This window comes from Toxorhynchites rutilus, chromosome 3 (genome assembly GCF_029784135.1).
Source record: "Toxorhynchites rutilus septentrionalis strain SRP chromosome 3, ASM2978413v1, whole genome shotgun sequence".
NCBI classification, from domain to species: domain Eukaryota; kingdom Metazoa; phylum Arthropoda; class Insecta; order Diptera; family Culicidae; genus Toxorhynchites; species Toxorhynchites rutilus.
Genome location: NC_073746.1, coordinates 312964681 through 312988904, shown reverse-complemented (window position 1 = coordinate 312988904; position 24224 = coordinate 312964681). Strand labels below are relative to the sequence as shown.

The 24224-nt window shown below is 37.1% G+C and overlaps 1 protein-coding gene across 4 annotated transcripts in view; it reads right to left on the bottom strand.

Moving 5' to 3' along the window:
- LOC129772804 (adipokinetic hormone/corazonin-related peptide receptor variant I-like) overlaps positions 1 to 24224 on the bottom strand; it is a 345849-nt gene that overhangs the window by 141975 nt on the left and 179650 nt on the right. For all 4 annotated transcript variants that reach the window (XM_055776278.1, XM_055776280.1, XM_055776281.1 and 1 more), the window contains one exon: positions 15063 to 15253. In XM_055776278.1, the coding sequence (XP_055632253.1) occupies positions 15063 to 15253 (191 nt within the window). The remainder of the gene's footprint in view (positions 1 to 15062; positions 15254 to 24224) is intronic.

The following is a 24224-nucleotide window of genomic DNA, read 5'->3' as shown; positions in this document are numbered from 1 at the left end:
CAATCAACCCGATGGCAGCGAATCCTGGTTAAACATTCGTGACACTCCCCACAGGAACAAAGTATTACCGCGAGTGTGAATGAGAGCAATGCTGCCTTCCGAGAACGTGATTTTCAATCACAATTTGTTCCAAGAGGAAACATCATCGACGACGTTGAAATCGACCAGAAGAAAAATCGTAACACTTTGTTTGATGACGCGCAATTTGCGTTCCAAATTCCAGCAATTGATGGTTTCTCGGGGTGAGAAAAGGTCGAAGCTCACGCGTTACAAAAAGCAAATCAAAATTTCAACGAATTGAAACGATGTTTTCTCTCAGAACAGTTTTGAAGGGGATTGCTCCATCTTGAATGGGGACAGAAGAGCATCTATGCGTGAAAGCGAAAAGCAGCATATCCTAGAAATTTCATAACGTGGAGTACAACTTTACAAGGATTGCATATTACGCTGGAATTTTGATTAAACTCTGAAATTTGAATCTCGCTCACAAGTTGATTTAAGCAGTTGAAGACATTTCTGTGTATTTCGTTGCCTGTTTATATGGTGAGAGGGTCCCCAGCACACACCACAAATATTCAACAAACCTACACATTCGCAGTTGTGTACTTGAGGAATGCATCTGACCATCGGTTGAGTCGAATGTTGTTTTCATTATACAGAGTAAGAAGAGCATTAAATGTCTTGTTACATTTGTGTTTTTGACGTAGGACTACGTCTAACCGGAGAGGGGGGAAGGGGGGTTTTGTAAAATGAAAACCTTAACATAGAACATGCAGGAAAAAATGAAAGATTCCGAATGCTTGTAACTCGAACATTTCTTACTGGGTCGGAAAGATGTTTGCATCAATTAATATGGAATATTTCTACGCTTCTATCGCAATTAATAAAATGTTATTTTTCATGTGTTCATTAGATAAACACAGCCATCTAAATCAAGCAGCCTTGGGGAAATCGGCATCGCAAAGCATGGGGACTTCTGTTCGCACCGAAATGTGTTCCCTAACACAGACTTCGCGTTAGAGAAATCGGCATTGCATATACATGAAAGTCGGGGGTATTTTTGTTCCGACTGAAATGTGTTTCCCTAACACAGACTTCAAATCCATGGAACGTGGGGAAATTGGCATTGCAAATACATGCAAGTTGGGGGCATTTTTGTTCCAACTGAAATGTATTTCCCCAGCACAGACTTCAGAATCAAGGTGTCTGAAGAAGTTGGCATTGCAAACTCATGCAGATCGGGGGTATTTTTCTTCCGACTGAAATGTGTTTCCCTAACACAGACTTTAAATCCAAGGAGCGTAGGGAAATTGGCATTGCAAATACATTTAAGTCGGGGGCATTTTTGCTCCGGCTGAGAAGTGTTTCCCCCAACACAGACTTTAGAACCAAGGTGTCTGAGGAAATTGGCATTGCATATTCATGCAGGACAGGGGTATTTTTGTTCCGACTGAAATGTGTTTACCTAATAAAGACTTCTAAACCAAGGTGTCTGGGGAAATTGGTATTGCAAATACATGCAAATCGGGGGCATTTTTGCTCCGACTGAAATATGTTTGCCTGTCACAGACTTCAAAATCAAGATGTCATCATACCAAACGTAAAAGGACTGTCATTAAATTTACTTGTAACGGAGAACATAATCTATCACAATGCATGAATCGAGGGCGTGTTAAGGGGTTATTATAATCTAGTAATTTGAAAAAAAAATCGATTTTTCCCCTTGAGTGTCTAAAGAAGTATCCAATCTCTTCTAAGCGAGTTTTGTTTTGTTGAATAAATTAATCGAAAAATAATTGTTAGGATTTCAACAACTGGTATCTGCTCAGAACTCAACTGACATAAAAGCCAATCGTGCCGTACATCTGTCATGTAATTGAAGTCGATTCTCAATCTTGACGCCATTCCTAAAAAACAACCTTTCGCCTGGAATTGATGTCAACATCTAGTTCAGTGATTCTATGAGCCACAGTCCACCTCTCAGTAGCTACCGCTGTCAGCATTTTTACGGAAGTAAATTGTAGAAGAAGTGATTCTAATGTTGACATTATCATTGAAAAAAAAACTGTTAGATGGTCTTTGGTGAGATTGGAATCAATGTATACTGAGAAACAAATCTACAAAAAGTTTTTCTGATCGAAAAAAGACGAAAGCAAAAAAATCGATTTTCTCGATTTTCTCGAGTACAAAAGATCGATCCAAATAATCGAAAATCGAAATGGAAAAGATCGGTCTTTTAAAAAAGACGGGTGGGTAATGTCGGTGACATAACCGGAGTGACGTAGGACTATACAAAGGGGACAGCTTTTGCTAAATATATATTTTAAATATATTGTTTTATTTTCTTCTCCTACGTGAATACCTACCTATCTACCTGAAAAATGTATTAGTTTACTGTTTACTCTTTATGAACATGTTGGGGGTTCTGAAAAGAACCTTTGGTGTTGTGTTTTTGCGTTTTTTTTTACAAACTTGATTCTTGATTTTTTTCTGAAGGCTTTATTAAATGTTCAACGGGCATCTTTCGGCGTATACACATATCGTACATTCAAAATGATGGCTGTGATAGGGAATGCATAGGTGGTCATCAGATCGTTCACTATCATATATTTCACTATTGAGCACATTACCGTACCTTAAGCTGTGGTTTCGGAGACGAATGAATTGTAAGATTTGTAGTCTCCGCAAACAAAGTAAATAAAAATGAAAAAGAACTGAGGTTTTGGAGACGAACTCTACGATCTGTCGAGAAATAAACGAGCTATAAGCGTTCTGAAAAACCAACAGTAAATACAGGGACGGATGACCTTCGGATTAAAGCCCTTTAAAATAAGAACAGAGCAGCAGGAAATACATAGCTCATCGTGTTGCTCCTTAGTTATTTCTCTATGCAATGCATATGTAACGTCAGTCAATTTTCAACATCAGTTATCAACCAAAGAAAGCAGTTCTTGCTACCGAGAAAATTCGTTAATGCCATCCTGCATACAATGTGTTGTAATTTGAAGCCACTTTTAATTCGGAAACCATACATGGGTTTGTGAAAACTGAATGATCAATTTAAAAGACCCCAACCACCAATATGTTCAAGAACAAGTATAAACAAAAAAAAATCAGTTTATATTATATGTCATATTATGTCACTTATAGTGTATTGGTATTGTGAAAAACTTTTAATAACTCTTATTTGAAAGGTTTAATGGCCCTGAAAAGCGCCGTGTTTTACGGTGGCTGATTTTGCCACCAAAGCAGTCTGTATAAACAAACTTTTTCTTTCTTCTACCTGCTGCCGTTTTGCGATTGCGTTTGCCTCTCGCTGAAACTAGTTGTTGCCTTAATGAGCGCCGAACCGAAGCTGCTCTGTTCTTGATGCGTGTTTTCTGATTGTCGTGAGCAGCTTTGTAAGCCAACTCGAGCACTCCGACGGCCGAAACTCTATAATCGCTGTTAGGTATACTGGTGCTCCGGCACCAATCCGTTCGGCCTAGTTACCCTTGCGGAGCAATCAGTGAATGCGACCAACTGGGAACTGGAGACCTGCACGGTTGGAGTGAGACTTTGCCTTTCCCTTAACTTGTCCTCCTTTGTTACGTCCACACGAAAATTTCTTCCCATCCTGCTTGTGACATGTTGTACAGTAAATTACATTCAATGACACGTCGCATTACCACCACTCAGTATCGGATTGGAGGTAATTTTAACCAGTAATTGAACATTTGCGATGACAGTGGTACAGTGTCGACTTTCAATGTGGGGTCATAATTTGGACCCCGAACTCTATGTTTACAAAAATGTCCAACTAAATATGTCGCATTACAGGTCCGTCCAATTAGCTAAATGTCGAGATAAGTGTAAATTACTGTACTTTCAATCTAGAAGCAATTTAAGAATTGAGAGAAAATCAATAAGCTCAGAACAACTGTCAAATTCACATACTCATCATATCCTGGCAAACAAATTATGAAAAAATCAATTTGTGTTTTATTATTATTTTGAATATTGTTTTAGAAAGCATTGAACTGTATTTCCTTCTTTTATGGAAGGTTTAATGGCCCTGAAAAGCGCCTTGTTTTATGGAATGGTTCCAATTTAGAAAACTTAGTACTCGTGGTTTTGAAAAAAACCATTTCGAACGCCCTCGATGCCGCCTTGTTCTGGATTTGCCACCAAGGCCGTTTGTATAAAGAACAAACTTTTTTCTTCTGCTACCTGATGCCGTTTTGCGATTGCGTTTGCCACTCGCCACTCGCTACAACTGCCGGTTGTCTTGATGTCCACCGAACCGAATGTGTTCTGTTCCGAATGCGGGTTTTCTTATCGTCGCGAGCAGCTTTGCCAGCTAACTCGATCACTTCGGCGGCCGAAACTATATAACGCCGGCTAGGTGGACTGGTGCACTGGTTCTAACGCGTTCGGTCTAGCTACCCTTGCGGGGAACTCCAGATCAACACGGTTCGATCGGGATTTTGCCTTTCCCTTCACTTTTCCTCCTTTACCATGTCCAGACATGACTGCTTGGGTTGGTTTGTTGATGTGTTGTGATGCGAACCGATGTGGTGTACGGTTTGGATGAGAATGATCGTTACGGCAGCGGAGCGGGGATTTTTAAGCTGACTGGCTGGCTCGAGAATTACGCATGTGTGAGACTGCGACCAATGTTTCGTTCATATGTTTTCTTTTTCCTTTCCAATCGTGCTTCATTGTATTTCGCTGCTGCTCTGGTTGCCCGTTTTGGTCGGTACGATTTGAGGAGCACAAAATGGACCAATCAAAAATGGGCACATAGTGCATTTGGACAATGCTTGATATTTCACAATTATTCAATTATTTATCTCAAGAAAAATTAAATGTTATTCGTTATGATAGATGCTATGATAGATATATTTCCTATCAATTGATGCAAAAACCTTTGCGATCTATTGAGAAATGCTCGAGTTATAAGCGTTCCAAATCTTGCATTTTTTCCTACGTGTTCAGTGCCTAGATTTCCATTTCACCCCCTATATCTTCCGGTTAGACGTAGTCCTACGTCAAAATCGATCCGAGATCGCCCAATCCTATTGTTCACTCCACCAGTGTTCACAATCGTGTGATGGTGACACGATGGCACGACGATCCGTTCTCGAGCGGGAACACACATTGGTTTCTTGTTTATGAAAATTGAAATAAATCGTTTCATATTTCAAGTCATTTTTAACACAACTGTTGCCATATAATATTTACACTTACCCTTATTACTAAATATTTCACAATACACGGTCGGACATTGATATGAAATTTTACGAAGCAACCAGCATTAAAATGCCAAATTTAAATTTTATTTGTTAGACATACTCGTATCACTCACCTTACTTGCAATATAAAAATGCCCTCGACTTGCATATATTTGCAATGCCGATTTCCCCAGGCACCTTGATTTAGAAATCTTTGTCAGGGAACACATTTCGGTGGGAACAGTAGTTCCCCCTACTCTGATGTATTTGTCGTTCTTCGTGAGGACACCGACTAGACAATATCGTTACTGGGTGAGCTGGACGGCGAGGGATCGAGTGCCTTTCTCAAGGCAATGAAGGCTTAGAAATAATGCAGGAAAAGTGAAATTTTCCAATGGTCTTTCTCAAGGCTAGAAACGAATGAAATAGTTTATAGTCTCTAGACTTTAAACAATGTATAGGGGCTTCAAATTCTGGACTGGTCAGCTTGTTCACCAGATCAAAACCCCACCAAGAACTTATAAGGAGTGATCATACGAAAAGTAGATGCAACTTACAAGCAGTATGAGTGATTTGAAGATCATAAACATGGTGCAGCTTGGTCGAAATCACCCCAAATGGGTTATTTGGACTGATTGAAAACTAAAGGTGACCTACGAATGAGAAACATATTGTAATTCATGTTGTAGAGGAGTGAGATTTTTTCGATCTGGTTCTATAGTTATGAAGCACTGGAATTTTAGTTAGTTTTTTGAATGTTTCGCGCCTGAACACAACAATAAACTTCAAATGGCCAGTCTTATAAATGAAGATAGTTATTGTATTCTACACTATATACTTCAATTCAACCGACTTCTTACATGTCTCTGGAAATTCAAAAAAGTGGTATGGTTCTATAGTTATGAAACGCGGTGTATGCATTTGAAATTCCTCATTTTTTTACATTTTTCGTAGAGTGACCCTTCAATATAGAAATCAAAGACGTAGTCAATAAATACAATCAATAATTGCAAAAATCAAATCCTATTTTTCGAGTAATATTTTTCCAAAGAATATTTTTGAATTTGATTTGATTTGTCAATCATCTGGGACATAATCCGGATCATTTTTGGGAAAAATGATTTTTCTGACCACCCTAAAATTGAAATGCGCATCTAAATGAAAAAAAAACGGGTTTTAAATTTTGCTATAAGGAACCAAACTACCAATAAAAATCTGTGAACCACCATATCGGTTTGACCTGGAATGGCCGAAAAATTAAAACTTATGTCTAGAACACAATTTGGAAAGCTAACCTAAATTGCGGACTGCGCTTCTGAAATAATTCTACACAGAAGAAACTGTAATATTTCAATATATTTATATTTCCATATTTTAATGTTTTGGAAACGAACCGCTAAGAGAGCAGTTCACTAATGAGAAGATCAAAATGAACAATTCTTCGACACAAACAACTACTGGAAAGCGGAAAGAAGAAGCACCGACAAGAAAAAGAGGTAGTCTTGTATTTTCTGTTCGATTAGTGAAAGAACGTATATTCTAGATTTGCACAAATAGACGTATATATTCCTCGTTGATTTCCATATTGTTTCCTGCGCAGAGTGAAGAACCCCAAAATATTTATAAAGTTACTAGCTGACTCGGCTATCTTCGTATCACTCCAAATTTAGTTAATTGTATGTATACTTTCGAGCATTCACATTTCCCCACTGTTTACTTGAGTTTACTACATTGATTGATCTTCTCATCAGCCTTCAAGATCCGAGTCTTCAAGACTAGAGGCGAATGTCTGAAACCTTTATAATAAAAAATCAAACAATAAATCTCAATCCTTCAACCTGAATTGTTTATGAAGCTTGTTGACTGTGTGAGCTGTAGTATTCTGAATGAATTTCAGTTTTTGATAACTAGTTTATGACGTAGACTATACCTCAAAATTCAACAACGTATTTTTTCGCTTGCTACTTCTCAAGTCATTTGACGGGAGTCTAGCGCGAGTAGTCGCTGGGAGCAGACGTGCTTTCCGTTCGCTCTGTAATTTTGTTTCGTGTGCGTTTCCCTAGGAGTGCGTGGTGGAAAATCGTCATTTTTGTGATAGAAAAGTGCTGTTCCCGAAGCATTATATACCCCCATCTCGCAATATTTCATAATGATGTCGGTTACTAAGCTTTTTCAGTTAATTAATTATAAAGTGTGCATAGTATGTTATAGTATGTTATATGAACATATTAGATTAACGCCAACGGTGAAAAATATTTTCGCATCCTGTGTCCGTTACAGATGTGTTAGTTTTCTCTCGTCATTTTATGTGTCTTTTTGCCCGAATCATATGCTATGCTAGGAAGTCATGTGAAAAATTCTTTAAAAATAATAAAAGTTATGTTTAGTATTGCGTCGGCTCATTATTTATATCTTTCTGGAATTTTCGGTAAAATGATTCGTGTTGCTGTGTAGTTTTTTTTCGTCGCGTGAGTTTGGTGTGTGAAATGAAGTGTGTCGGGACTACGGAATATAGTATATGTTTTGCCGCGACGAAATAACATTAGCCTCTTGATTCTAAAATTCATTTTGTGTAAGTTTACTGTCGCGCGTGTGTTGTGTATATGTTTATTGAAACAGCACACTGAGAATGTTGATGTGTGTGTATGTGAGTATGTTGAGCAGTGATACTATCACCAGCACAGCGCCCAGTAAATGCAGTAGTAAAACCGAGCTGTAAGCTATATGAGGATAAGTTTTTTTGTTTCTCCCATATGTATATATTCTCTTCCATAGCATGCTTCTCTTTTTATAGCTCAACATCAGCGTGAGATATTGGTGTATATTATTTGTGTTTGGTTTTTTCCCTTACGCATCAAGATAAGAAATAGGGTGCTTATCAATTGTGTGCACTTGGTCGCGTTCAGTAAACGTATTGCTTCTGGTTTATCTTCAATTTTTATTATAAATTTTTTTCGGTATTATGCATATTTCCTGAGGCGTCGTGCACAAATTGCGAAACGCGAGAAGGGGGGTAGAGGTTGCGTTGCTTGCTGTGTATTAGAGATAGGAAAATGCGTTACGTAGGGAGGGAGGGGATCCAAAATTCGGATTTTTAGCGTTACGTAATTTGTGCACGACGCCTAATGTGGTGCGATTTTTTTCTTATTTGAAATATCTTGGTTTAATATAATTTTTTAATACTAACTTTTACAAGAATATTAACAATACGTTCTTTTTTAGATATTGGCTTTAGACAAACAAATTTACGAATCCTTATTATATACACGTCTAAATCCCAATTTTTAAATTCCGGATTTCTGTTTCTACTTTAGGTATAATTTATATTTAACTGAAACGTATTATCATTGATCTGATTTGTCTAAAATTAGAATGATATTGTCGGGTTTTTTTTAACAAACTGCAGATTCCGCTTCGCTTCCGCTATGTGCTCCCGTGGCCGAGTGGTTAGCGTCATAACTAACATGCCGGATGTTCGGGTTCGATTCCCGTTCTGGTCGGGGGAATTTTTCGTCAAAGAAATTTCCTCCGACTTGCACTGTGATCACGCGTATTCTAGAGCTTGCCACTCAGAATGCATTGCAAGGCGTGTTATTTGGCATAGAAATCTCAACTAAGTACTAATAAAAATGACGCAAGTAATACTACGTTGAGACGGCGAAGTTCCTCTAGGAACGTTAGTGCCATTGAAGAAGAAGAAGAAGAAGATGATTCCGCTTCGGCGTTTGTACGTTATAATACAGACATTATGTTTTAGATGTTGAATAAGGATTTCTTTATTTGGATTCCAGGTCAAAATTTGAGATTCATCAAAAGACAAAGCTATCATTTTCAGTTTCATATTTATATTCCAGACATCAATTAGGGATCCCAGTTTCGTTTTATAGAGCTACTGAATCTAGCAAAACCTCCCATCTATATTTGAATATATTTTCATTTGTTTTGTTAACGTTGTATTATGTAACAGTATGCGTTTATTATTATTTTATTTTCACATACTAACATTAAATTTATATTAGACTGATATTTCATTATATGATAACATATCTACCTTCGTGTGAAGCAGATCCCGAGTTGAGTGTTGCTAGTTTCGTTCAATAAACACAAGCCCAAAGCATAATCATGGTCTGAAACTACGGATCCAAATTACTATTTCGAGATTTCTTTCGGTTTCTCTTTTTTTTTTTAGATTCGGTTTTATAGAGGTAAATTGATTTCTACACAGCTTTTTGAACTGGATTACCTTGACAACATTCGGAAGAGCGGAGTTCATTCGTGACATTTTAATATTTAATTTCTTATAATTTCACCATTCAATTAATAGTTATATTCATATTTTATATAAAATATTATCTCTGATATCTTAGCAATTCTGTGCAATCATGTGGTAAAATTTTTTTAATTTTTAAACCTTCAGGAAGAACATATAATTGTTGACATGTAGATAGTAGAGGGGTTGTGCCTACTGGATAAGAGATAGCTGAAGCACTCCCTCTCCGAAGGTTTTCCTGTGTATCAATGAAAAAAAACAAATCAAAATTTAACATATCAACAAATCAATTCTTTTTATATAGCTTCTAATGCGACAACAATCGGAAGGCTGGAGTACATCTACAACATCAGAATAGTAATATAATAGTAATAGTAATAGTAATAGTAATAGTAATAGTAATAGTAATAGTAATAGTAATAGTAATAGTAATAGTAATAGTAATAGTAATAGTAATAGTAATAGTAATAGTAATAGTAATAGTAATAGTAATAGTAATAGTAATAGTAATAGTAATAGTAATAGTAATAGTAATAGTAATAGTAATAGTAATAGTAAAAGTAGTAATAAAGTAATAAATATAGTAATAGTAATAAATATAGTAATCACAAGCCGTGCCAATAACACTGACTGAGTGTATCCTATGGCTTACCTTTCCTACTAACACATTTCCTAAATTCCCGAGATATTTATGAGAGGTCATAGAGTTCTCTGCATCTCTCTTAAGTAAATATCGAACTAACATTCCTTCCCATTCCTCAGCAGTTACAAGGACGTGGCCAGGACAATTCTTAACTGTTGGAGAAAGCATGCCTTCATCTAAGAGATACTACCAATCGTCAGTAACGGATGGAGGCAAGCTTTTGACGTAACTGTTCTGAATTCGTACCACCTACGATATTGTGCAACTTGCTCAATGCTAATGCTAATGCTAATGCTACTTCTCAAGTCATTTGACCTGCTGTACCTGGAGAACCAACACGAGACTTCCATCCCTGCGACTGCTACTGGCAGAACTAAAGGCAAAGTCACTATAAGTCACTATAGTACAGAGGAAAAAAAAGAACTGAAGGATATCCTGGCAGCCTTCAATGGTATCAATTTGTCGGTGTTCAGTCAGACCGGACTAAGTATAATAAAAAAATAAATGAGTTAATAGTAGCAAACAATCAAGAATTTATAAATCTACATTCTCCTTTTTTCAGATCACACTTATGTTGCGAACAGCCAGATTTATTGGCAAAAACTAATGATAGTATGCAGTCAGAATGGGCTAAGTGAATTCGACCATAGCGACCATGTTTTTTCTGACAACCAGAAAATGGAAGGAATTTCAAACGAAATATTGAATTTCTCCGCATCAGAAGATTCTTCCCTTTGTCCTTCAATGAACACAAAGAAGTAACTCATATTGAAACACAATGTATATGCTTTTCAGACAATTCATAGTTATTGAAAAGTTGATCCTATATATGAGAATATCTTGTTCAGACAAAGTGGACCAAGTGTCAGAGAGTGAAAAAAAATGAACATTTCATAATCGATTTCAAATCCAACCGTGGTCTTTTATTGACTGCAAGTACTCTTCAGAATCACGCTAACCCGTTTGTCGTTGATGTGGCATCCTGATAACAGTATTTACCCAGTTCTGCGATATTACATGGAGTGTGCAAACGAGCGAATAGGATAGTGGACGTCAAAGAAGGTTTGTTCTGGAAAATGATTTTTCAGTGAGTTGAACTGTAGATTGCAGGATTCCACAATTGTAACATATTTTTTTTAGAAAATCAATAATTGTACTTCAAAATACAAACTAATCGATTATTTTTGGTATGTAAAATACTGTTTCAACTCATAAAATCGATTTGCTTTATTGTATAGGTTTAGCCGAGGAAATTCTACTGAATAAATAATATGATTTCATCATCGAAATGTTCAGACAAAGTGAACGAAGTACATATAGCCAGACGTAAAACCCTCTCGATAGACCTTAAAGAGGTCTTTTTGTGGTAATACCATTATACGGTTTTTCTAAAGAGAAACCAAAATCTGTAGAAAAAGATTGTAGGAAAATTATTGGAAGCTACTAAAACCACACAGCTTCAAACTTTGAGTTCGATTTACTCGAAATCATAACTATGTTACTTAGTTCGGTCTGACCAATCACCGACCAGTTGTTGTACGGTTTAAAGCTCTTTAACGAGGAGAGAAACTTCAGGCCTCGTCTAGTGCTGGGTATGTGTTGTTCGGTATGTTTCGGTGATGGCTTCCACATTGGAATTATGGATTCGACTCTGAGAGCTCTAGCTGTTTTTCTTCCTTTACTGACATTGCACGTAATGATTCTGAGGTAACGTTCGGCGTTCTGGAATTCTGTGGTAATTCGACCTTACACGTAGTTGTTCCAAAAGTTCGGCGAAGCGAAGTTCATCTGCTTTAAGAAATACGGACTCTGAGTCTGCTGTTGTTCGAGTTGGTCTGCTAATAGGGGAAGGATGGTAAAGACGGACACCCTAAGTAAAAGTTGTTTTTTTGCGTGAATTTCACAAAAAAAATATAGCTATCTCACCACAAATTGATAGTCTAGGTCTCCTTATACAATAAAACTAGCTGACCCGGCAAACTTCGTCCCGCCCAAAATTGGTTTTTTTTGTTATCAATACCTTCAAACATTCACATTTTCTTACTATGAGCAAGTTCTGGGGCCAATGGCAGAACTGTACATTGATTGATCTTCTAATCGACCCCATTAAATCTACCTTTTACTATCAAATTCCTAGTATTTGTAACAAAACTCATCATTATAATATCAGATTATTTTGAGACACAATTCTCGTTCAAGATTTTTCAACCACTTGCAAATAACATGTTTTTCTGTTACATGGAATAAATGTTTTATACAGAAAATATGATAGAATAAGACAGCCCTAAATCGGACAATTCCTTCCTCGAGTTCTGCTCACATTCGGCGATACTTTGTTATTGGTATAGATAGAAGAAGATAAAGGAGTGCGTTTCATCACATGAAAATCCATTTCCATTTCCGAACAAAGATCAATTTCGCTAGCGCAAACATAAAATGGACTAACAGCACTTGTCACTATGTAATTGTAGAACATATTGGAATTTAATTTTCCGAATTCTCCCTTTTTCCTTCAGAGTTTTCCGAAAATATTCAATTGTCATGTTTGGTTGGAATATGTTTGGTTTAAATATGAGTAATATTTTATGGGACCCCCTCTCCATTCCAGAGTAGGGAGGAGTATCATACCATCAGAGAAACATTTCCCCAAAAACCCTCACATCCCAAATTGTACTTGATTAGTTCTCGTGCAATGCAGAAATTTGTATTTCATTTGTATGGCAGCCCCCCCCCCCCTAAGAGAGAGGGGAGGAATATCTAACCACCATAAATACATTTATTGCACCCTAAAATCTCCACATACCGAATTTGGTTTCATTTGCTTGATTAATCCTCGAGTAATGCAGAAATTTGTGTTTCATTTGTATGGCAGCCCCCCTTTAGAGAAAGGGGAGGAAAGTCTAACCACCATAGAAACATTTATTGCATCCTAAAACCTTAATATGCCTAATTTGGTTTCATTTGCTTGATTAATTCTCGAGTAATGCAGAATTTTGTGTTTCTTTTGTATCGCAGCCCCCCCCCTCCCCTTAAAGAGGGGGCTGAATAAATAGGATTGAGTCGGGAAAGACGGACACTTGGTAGAAACGATGGACACTTGGGGTGGGAAAGATGGACAAATTTATGTACTCGATAACTTTTGGAGGTCTTAAAGATGATCTAACAAAAAAGCTAGACAAAAATCATCTAGAAGGGCTTGTGATTTTTCTCATTTTTTCATGTCTAAAATAGTTTCCAGCATTCGGAAAGGCAAATTCGGATTACGTTTTAAAAACCGCTCTGCTGATTCGCCAATGATATTTGGTTGCACTTGCAAACGTAGTGAGTGGGCATCTGTTAATAAAAGAAGGAAGAGATAATCAAATTGATTCAAAACAAAATGTTTGCCTTTCCCTTCGGTGGGGTGTCCGTCTTACCCGACTTGATTAATATTTTATTTTCGTCAACATTTTCGGAATAAAAATGAGAAAACTTCACCGCTGATACGATAAACTTGAAAGGGAAGTGATGGTAAAGCCTTCACGTAACGAAAAACACCCCAAAAATTACACGATAACAATGAGAATCTTATTTTCTGCAAACGAAAACTTACATCGTGCTGCTTTTTGTAGTTTACTCTTTTGTTTTTATTTACAATTCTAACAGAAAGCCAGCTAGGTGTACATAGTAAGTGTCAAAGATATTGATACACCGTATTGCAAGTTTGTGCATCATAAAAATTTAAAACAAAAATGTAATTTATCAATTATACAGGAGTGTCCGTCTCTCCGACCGTTTTTTTCCAGACTTTCCCCTACATGGACGAAGTTTATCTTTCCGGGGAGCAACACTGTAAGGTTCGATCAGGCCATTCTGTCTTACCCCGCAGAAGGAAGCGCAAGAGGTGCAACACCAGAATGGGTCTCCATATCTGAGTTTGCAGTGAAACCTCTTCGGTGGATCTGAGAACTTGGAGTCCCTTGGATATCAGCAGCTTTATTTCTTCTAGAAATTTTTTCGGGAATGGCGATGTAAAAAATGGTGGCATTTGTTCTTTGAATGGATCTGTGCTTTGAATGGATGTGTTTCTGTACGTTTCTTGATAAATCGAATGTTTGAAAGTTGTCATGAGAAATTCTGACTGTCCAACTAAGTGAATTCCCAAGTAGCAAATGGCACAGGAAACGTGTGTTTAACCAGTGCTCGACAATGATCGGAAAGGCGACGTGTTGAAGATCCTAATGACCACAAAACACCGGAAGATCACTATTTTTCTACCATTTCATCGGACTGTTCGATCTCAGCGATCGACACAGTCTGTAAGTAGGATTTTGACAGAAGTTCAGGCCATAATATGAACGATGTTTGATGTTTGCGGAAGCGCGTGGAATTCGCTAGAATGTTAATTAATATTCAACACAGCAAATTGGGTAGTACTGATGACGATGAAGAGGAATTCTACTCGCAGCTACATCGAGAATACGATCGATTTAGACCACTACCTAGTGATGGTCAAACTGAGTTCTGAATGAAAAGGATTCAGAAAAATTGTCTTGCATTATTTCCTCGTGTATGAAATCTGAGATTTATAGATCTATGTTTTAAACCTCCATGGCATTTTTCAGGAAATCACAATCTTTAGAAAATTACTCCTTCCAAATTGTCCACTGCTCTGCTTGTGATGAATGTATTCATCAGCGGATGCTACAAAACTCGACGAAAGTGAGCAAACACTTGCTGATACTTTACACCAATCCACGCCGTTCAGAGCGTCAATAACAATTCTTAATTGGATTCTCGTCACAATTTTTTTGCGTTATTCCAGGAAAAGTTCCTGTCCGCTCCACATTTCTCTGTCAGCAAACTTATTCCGCCTGTCTTTTTCTTCGTTCTGGCATTAAATTAGTAACAGACTGTTAGCCCTCGAATGGACCCGCGCAAACTGCGTCTGACTTACCTCCAGTGGGATCATGATGAAGGCCACCATCAGATCGGCGACAGCCAGATGACAAATCATGAGACTGACGCGGGACCGCCGGTGGCGTCGGGATCGAAAAAGGGTAATCACCACGGACAGATTGCCGCTGGCAGCGACGACAAACAGCACACAGTATACGATAATCACAGCCACGGTCGAGTCGGTGTATCCTGCGTGAGAGAAGGGGTGAAAAAACAGCGAATGTGAAAAGAGCTTAATAAGGTGGGCTTTAGCTTTTTTATTTTAATGATTCCACACATTTCCGCCAAATAGGAGCCACGACCACTGGGCGTCTGGGAGGCAAATCCGCTGGAATTAACGTATTTGCGCCGCTTCCGAACGGAAACCCCCGTGGTCCTCGGCTATGATATGACCGCATGACCCACGGCATCGTTTGTGTACGACAACGGACGGTCACAAGCCAAGCAATTAACCGGGATATCCGGTTCAATTAATCACTCGATGATATGCTTCAGAGGAAGAGTATTGGTTGGTTTATGAATGGGGCATTCCCATTGGTGTCTTTGTTCCATCAACTTGTTATGCGTTATTCATATCCCAGTTGTCCTAGGATTGAGTTCCTGGAATTAATCATCCAGGAGCAGGAAAATTCAATAACGCGACGACGATAACGATGACCTGCAGATTCGTGCATTTGTAAAAATAGATTGGAATATTCAAAGAAAAAAATTTATTGCAGTATTTTATCGTAATATTTTTGCATTCCTTCAAGTGGCAGCTTTCTGAAGAAGTTACAACTTCGAAGGGTGGCTTTCAATTGCAATTTTCCAGGAATAGAAACGATCCGATTGAATGGGTAGTAAACATCACTTCCAAGTGTTTTGTTGGCGTTCGATTGAGGGGAAATGCTTCTATTTGAGTACCATTCCACGCAATTTTTATAAATATTTTATAGCTCCGTGCCATTCTGACTTTGGATTACATGGCGCCAGATGGTTCCTTTTGCAGGCACTGGAAATAGGACTTCCACAGAATGGTTATGTTTGTTTTTCTCATAATCATATGAATTGAACCGTTTGTGAAAGAGAAAAAAACATAAGGCACATCGAGAATAATAAACGGATGCATATTTAAGTGTTGTAAAATTGGCGGGATCAGATACTTACACGTAGTTTTGAAGCTTTTTTTGCTTCCCAACCGAAAATTTCGAAGAAATTTAACTACGATATTTTGTTTGCAAATGTGTTGTAATGGATTCCCGCGTTTATTCGGGAAGGAAACGGGAGCAATAGAAATAGCCATACGTAAAAAATCGTAATGTCTCAAATAGACTAGAAATATTCTGACGCGGTCAAACCTCAGAATAAAATTAGAAAAACTAAAACGAGAAAATAAATTTCAAATTCCTTTTTTCTACGAAACATTGATACTAGGGCCTTACAATTTCACTTCTACTGACTCATCGTCACTCAAAAATGAGCCTATTGCCTTTCAATTTCATGCGAACTTATGCAAGCTGAAAATAGAATATCACTTCACCCTTCGTACAGTCTCGTTATCAAATCGTCAAATGAAAATGGGTGTGTGCCTCATTTGCCTCATTAAATTCAATTTTTTTAAAGACGGTCCGGAAAAATTCAGTTTGGAGAAACCGAATCGAATGAAACTTTCAATTGACATAGAGGAAGTGTGGGCATAGTGGTCACCCTAAGGAATATGCCAGCGTCCACATACTGCTTCAACTCGCGTTTTTCATTGAATATCACAGTTCAACTCATTGTTGTTCAAGATAGCAAACGGCTTTTACTATAAAAATTCAAAATAGTACATTTTTTATCATTAGAAAAAAGGTGAGAAATCGAACTTTTTTTTTTTTTGCTTGGAGGTATCACCTAGTGGGGGCAAAGTGGTCACATATCAAGCTAAATGGGAATATATTTATGCGTTTTTTCGTCCAAAAATGTTCAAATCATATTTGATATAGTAGGTATATGTATGAAATAAGCTTGGCCTATTCACCTATAGTCTCATTCAAATTTTCTCATGCATGCAGAAACGTAGTAAGAAACACATAACGTTCCGCATAGTGAGGCTTGGTTTAGTTGGAGTGGTATATTTTTCTAGGGTCAAAGCCACAAAGGAACCTCTTCAAGAGCAGAATGTGATGAGGTATATCAGCTTTAGAAAACAGAACATTGTAAGTTGTTATTCACCTATGACCACTTTGCCCCCAAACATCAAAGTGTTTTTTATGCTAATTAATCGCTGAGATTGAACAAAATATCTGTTCACCTTTCTAGAATATGTGAACAGTCGTCCAAACTGATGATTTGTCCAATATATCAGATTGAATAAACTAAATTTCACGAGAAATTCCTTACATACCATGCGAACAGAACTACGACCGAATGGCTATCGAGAGAGCAATTCCTATTTTCATTTATATTTTGACATGTGACAGCTCTACTGAAGTACAGGGTGACTCAAAAGTCATTAAATGCTTCAAACATAAGATGATTATCAATACGGCAACTATAGTCAATAGTTATACTACCAAACAAGCAGGTGACCACTTTGCCCTCACTACCCCTACAGCTTATTCAAATCACAATGAAAAGACGGGAGCGTCTGTTTTCAAATTCACAAGGAAGAGAAAACAGAACGAAACGAAATTGAAGACTCAATGTTGCAGTATGCGTAGTGAATTCCCACAATCGAAATTGAAATTAGCTGAAGAGGAAGAAGTAAAAAAGTCATTTCATCTTCTAGTTCCGAAATTGTCAAGCCCTGGTTGCGATAGCAATGCTCTTTTGCGAAGGAGGCAATAGCATAGAATCCAATCTACATCCAAATTCAATTTCAACTGAAAACTAGAAATGCCATCTTCCACATTTTAGTGCAGTTCAGGTTTTTTGACGTAGGATTACGTCTTTCGGGAACATATTGGGGTACAATTTGAAAGTCGACAATCGAGCACATCGTGAAAATTGTCCAATTTCAAACGCTTATTGCTCAGTCATTTCATGATGGATTGATGAAACTTTCGCGTCAATCGATTTCAGCACTCCATAACAATTTTTTATATTGAAGAAAAAAATATATGTCATTAAACTAACTAACGAACAATTGAAAAATCTCAACCCCTATCCTAACGGAAATACCCATTTCTGATTGGTCGAAATTGACGACACATGCGACGGGTCCCTAACAGAGACATCAAAACCAAGCTGCCTGAGGGAAATCGTCATTGCAAATACATGAAAGTAGGGGGAACTTTTGTTCCTACCGAAATGTATTCCATAACAGAGACATTGAAACAAATCTGCCTGGGGGAAATCGACATTGCAAGTATATGCAAGTCGGGGGCATTTTTATATTGCAAGTAAGGTGAGTGATACGATTAATTCTAGCAAATAAAATTTAAATTTGGAACTTTAATTTGGTCGCTTCGTGAAATTTCATATCAATGACCGGTCGTGTACTGTGAAAAATTTAGCACAAGTGTAAGCGTAAAATTGTATATGGTAGCAGTTGTGTTAAAAATGACTTAATATATGAAACGATTTATTTCAATTTTCATAAGTAAAAACCAAGGTGTGTTTCGGCTCGAGAACGAGTCGTTTGGTTTGAGCCGTCTGTTTTGTTGTGTTCATTTTCACCCAAGGAAAGTTTATACGGCGAGAAATAATGGAAAAGTGAAGAAAATTAGAGGAGGGTAGTGATTTCCCATATACTGTACATATAGTATTAAGTGTTGTTAGTCCCTTTAAAATTCGCATTGAGTTGAATAAACACTCAGGAAGTTAAAATTATAAAATAAAATTACCTTCTCTATTTCAAATATTTTTTTCTCTATATTAAAGTATTATGTTTTTAATGATGAGAAAAAATGATTATTGTGTTCGGTATTGGTGATTATTTCGTATTACATTGGTGAGTTTTTTTTCTTTATTTCATTCATACATAACACAGGCGGCATCTCGTCTAGGATCACAGAGGGCGATTTTCATCACATCTGGTTCCACTTCGGTATCTTTTATCTGATACGCGACATCCAACGACTATTTACCATCTTTCTGTCATCATCACTCGGTAAACACTGGTGGAGTGAACAAACAATACCCAACAACCAAACAAAAAGGCTCTTTTCAGGACCACCAAATCATTATCAAAGGGTTTAACGATGTAATTCTTCAAACATATCCAAAACCAACAGATAGCCTAACGGAATCCTACGTCAACTATGCGGTCGTGTCTTGAACACTACCCTCCTGTGACTTTTTTTGTTCAATGAAACCAATAATTATTTTTGGCAACGTGACGAATGGCACTGCTTCAGTCCAATGACGCGAATTCTTTTTGTGCATTCGAACGAAATAGGCCGCATTCCAACAATCAACAACAATCGGAACGAGATTTTTAATTTGTTTTTCTTCCCAAAATCAAACTTAACCCTCCTGTACTCGCGTGCAAAATCCTAACACGTATACTCACGCACGGTGTCACAGACCGAAAATTGAACTTCTCTGTAATGTTGCCATTGTGTATTTTCCAGGCTTTATTGGCATTCATTTGAAGAAGAGAATGTTTTCTTCATCTTTATTATGTTACTATTAAAGTCATCTAATTCAGCCTCCTCAAAACAGAATAATTTTTGATACTCCAACACAGATAACGAAATTCGAATTTTTCACTGTTATTAATTAAAAGTAAGCAACTGAATATAATTCATGGAAGTATAAAGAGCTGTAAAACAACATAAAAACGTATTAATCGATTGGGGTTTCATTGGAGTAAGAATCAGAACATAGCATAACTGCATGCTCGAAACAAATATATTTTTTACATTTCATGCAGTTGTTGCGTATTTTTTGGGTCTTTTGTCGAAGAGAAGAATGTATAACGACCTTCTAGATAACTACCAGATGATAAAGGTTCTGGAATATGAAGTTTGCATATTTCTAATATTCTTTGTCTCTGTATTTTTGGTAAACTAGAAATTAATGCCTTTTTAGATGGGACCTAAAAAGATGATATAAAAGGATTTCTAGGAACTTCCTTTTCTTTTTCTTGTTTTCTTGTCGATAATGTCCATTGTAAAATGATATCCCCGAAATTGTAACTGTTAAAAATCACCATAAGCCACCGATTAGTTTATAGTTTACTGTTTTCTATTCTTCCACAAGTGAAATTCTTTCACAAGTGTATATATGTATGACCATTATATTTTGCGCGTAATTATACGAAAGTCAAACATTTATATTTTGCTTTTGAACGTATGAATCTAACGGCGAATATATCGACGAATAGTTAATATATGGATCCGTTCAATCCAGTTACAAAAGGGACTGAAATCAAATAAGAATAGTCCGGTAATGATCGTATGCATTATATGCAATAAATATTCCACGCTATTAACGTTAATTTGTACATTTCATTCAACAATATTCTAGAATATGAAAAAAGGCACTTGTCCAAAAAAGTTATTCCTATACTCGCGTCGGTGTGTCAGACTGAAAGTGTTAAAAAAGTGGCACAAGTCCACTTTGTACCAACACATGCGATATGCCAAACGATGACGAACGACGAATAACGATGCTAGAGAGAATCGCAAAGGCGTAGTGTTGATATTTTCTGAGAAATGAACGAATTATTGATTTCTCGGTCTGACAGACCAATGCGCGAGTACAGGAGTGTTAATCAGAAATCACCGCCAGGTTTTCCTGTCCCAAATTGGGTTTGATTGGCGTTGAGCTTTGTTTTTTCGATTTTTGGTAAGCAGCAGAAAATAAAAATTGACAGTAGAGGTTAAGAGGAGAACGAATGGAAATGACTCCTATCGCACTAGTCGATAGGAAATGCAGCATATTCCTTTTCGGTTCACAGAACAAAATCTTGTTATGGAAATGAAGCCTTTCCAATATGAAGCTGTATTGCTGTGGCTTAGAATGATGTCGACTCCTACAATTTGTTCATTTTTTTAATGCGTGAATAATTTGTTCCGTAGCTTAGCTCACACAAAGAACTGATAACTGATTGGAAAGATGAACCGATGCAGGGCGTCCCGTCGCATTTAACTACAGTAAAACCTGTTTTTGTGCTTTTTTTTGTGCGAATTTTTTTTGTGCGATTTGTTTTGTGCGGTATATGAAAAGAAACATATCTGACGAAGTTATCGTCCATTTAGTTTTTTTCGATGGTTCATATGCATTTCAGTGCAAAAAAATGCATATTTGAATCTCAATTATCCATTTCTGAAATCATTCACCTCCACCCATCAAATAATCCATGTTTTTCTAAGTTTTTGTATGACATGATTTCTAACAGCAACACGTTTCGACATGCAGCTAAAAGCACAAAACAGCCACGTGCAACCGAAAAGGCAAACTGTCCCATCGCAAAGCATGGAAACAAAAGGAAATTGAACGGTGAACGGCGTGAATTTGAGTTAGTTTCTTGGGGGAATTTTTTTTTATGCGGTCCCTATCTAGCGTACAATTTTTTTTTTCAAAATGTGTACCGGACACGATTTTTTAAAGCTACTGGTGAAGTTTTGCACGATTTTTTTTGTACGGTTCCTATCCTCCGCACAAAAAAAAGGTTTGTCTGTATATCCTTTGAGTACAGAGAATGACCAATTCACACTACCGTGCTTGAATTCTCTAATTCTTTTATCGAAATCAGTTCAACTCCAGTATGGTAGCGAGTTCTGATTGCTCCGTTCGAATCACAGTTTGAAAGACAATCATCGAAAGAGGAAATATCATCTGCTAAAATTGCTTCTGTCTTATCGGGAAGTGTTTGAATCGGCATAATCTGGGTCTCCTAGTTTTGTCAATGTGATTTATTTCTAAAAAGATGATCAGCAGTTAGCTTACGCAACATCTATCTAACATCCCTGTCTCTCGATGGTGTCAAATAAGAATTGTAATATATAATTCTTTAAGTTATTCTCGTTTTAATCCTGCTGTGTATGTAGTTAGATAACCCGGAGGGTTCTTTTCAAGCTTCTCTGACACGGACATTCCTAGCTAGGAGAAAGATTGTGCGTATAACGGGATGAAACTGAGCTGGATTTCCTGGATCGTTCTAAATAGAACGATGTTTGATATACCAAGCTAAAATAGGGAACTGTTTTGCTCAACACATTAGGAAAGAGGAAAAACCTTGGTTCATGACTGAGGAGAAGTCACCATACGGATTGGCGAAAGTTTTAGGTTTTTTTTTCGCTTACACAGGAAAACTGTCCGTTGCTGTTTTGTATCATTCATCGCAGACTTGTTAATAAGCACTCGAAAGACTACTACTTAAGGAACCTAATACGATCGTATAACGTAACAACCCTGGAACATTCTTCACTACAACCTCGTTTTTCGTTTCTGAAAGGAATAGCTCTATAATACGTTAATCTTCCCTCATGTTTATGCTAAAAAATAAACCAAAGTTCACTACTGCCGTAATCTCGCAAAGTGACGCAAGCGCCAACATTGACATTTTACGTTTTTTGTTATAGATCGATAAAGAATACCTTCCAAACAACTGTGAAAATTTACAGAAATGTGAAAAAATGACCAGGTGAAAGCTTGAAAACTGAGTGGCGCAAGCGCCATTTTCCCTATGTTGTGACGTGATTTCATAGTGATGCGATGTGATATTTTTATTTGTTCTGATAGAGTACGATGAACGATCAGGGACAGCATTATTCACATAACAACTTCTTCCGTAATGAACATTTAGCATAATAAAAGTCACATGCCTTTTTTCTAGTAAAAAAAAAACACTTTTCCGAAAAGTTTGTCATGTCAAGTATTTTAATCAAAAACAGTCCATCCCCATGTAATGTTACTTTTATAATAGCAATTTTGTTTCAGAATTACAAATCATGTACTAAGAAGCTCACAAAACCATGTACTTTAAATTCATAAAATCAAGCTCATCTTAAAGTAAAGTTATCCTAGATTGAAGTGTATTGCTGTTCTCACATATAGCTCATAAAGATTAGAACTAAATAGTTCAAACTCATCAATTTAATTGTTGATTACAAGGATTCCCTAATATGTAGTGTATTTTTTCTTCATGCATCAAGGGACAAAGCTTCTTGACGATGTTTACGTCTTGTCCTCGCCTGTTCAATTTCTCTTTCCGATAAATTGAAGCTGAGTGTTGATTGAAGGATACATGTCGGGTTTGGTGAACAGCTGCACTCTTCTAAATGCTCCAAACGAAACGAAACACATCTTGTAACAAAACTCAAAACATCCTCGCGTAAACTGTATCTGTTTTACTTTGGATAATTTCGGACGGCATTATATTATTTAAAACGGATGGTTTCAATTGCATTCTGAATTCGAAAAGTCAGTGCTGTCCATAATTATTACAATCGGGTTCTCAACTACGTTAACCTGCTCGACTCATGCTACGAAGTTGGGAAAGTATGTGAATTCTTCTCCCTGATGCTTCACTCAACGCAGCATGTTGGAGAAAATAATTGGAAACAGATTCTCACATACTTTGATGGATGAACGCCAATCGGTTGTGGAAACAGCGATTTAAATTTGCTGTTTTCACAACAAACTGGCGTTGGTGGCATAGCTTAAATAAAATTGCATTTTTTCAAAAATCAAGCCGATGGCAATGTTTTTCCATCAACAATACACATTTTGCACAGATCAGATTTTCGTTATGTACGCGTATGCTGATTATACATGCAATTTTACAAAAATTCTCGTACTGAAAATTCTTACCTCTGGCGCTTGCGTCACTTTGCGAGATTACGGCTAGGCGAACAAACTTCAACATATGCAATAGTAACAGGAAACGGATCGCTTGAAATACTCGGAACAGAATTTAAGACGTTCCCGGCCTGGTTTTCCAAGTTTAAATTGGATTCGTCCATTTTTGTTTCTCGATCCATTCAAACAGCTAAATCCTAAAATATTCCAGTTTTTTTTCAAATATTATCTAGTTTTATTCAGTTTTTTATGAGTGTGCTTCTATTCTACCCATTTTATGTAAAATAAATTCACAATGTATAAATATTATCCCTCCATCAATCTTTCTATCCCTGTAGAAACTGTGGAAGGAACTTTTTTCTAAATATAACCTCAATGAAACGAAGAATAGAAACAGGCTGGGGAACATTATGATGAATAGTATACTAGCTAGGAAAAACTATGTTTC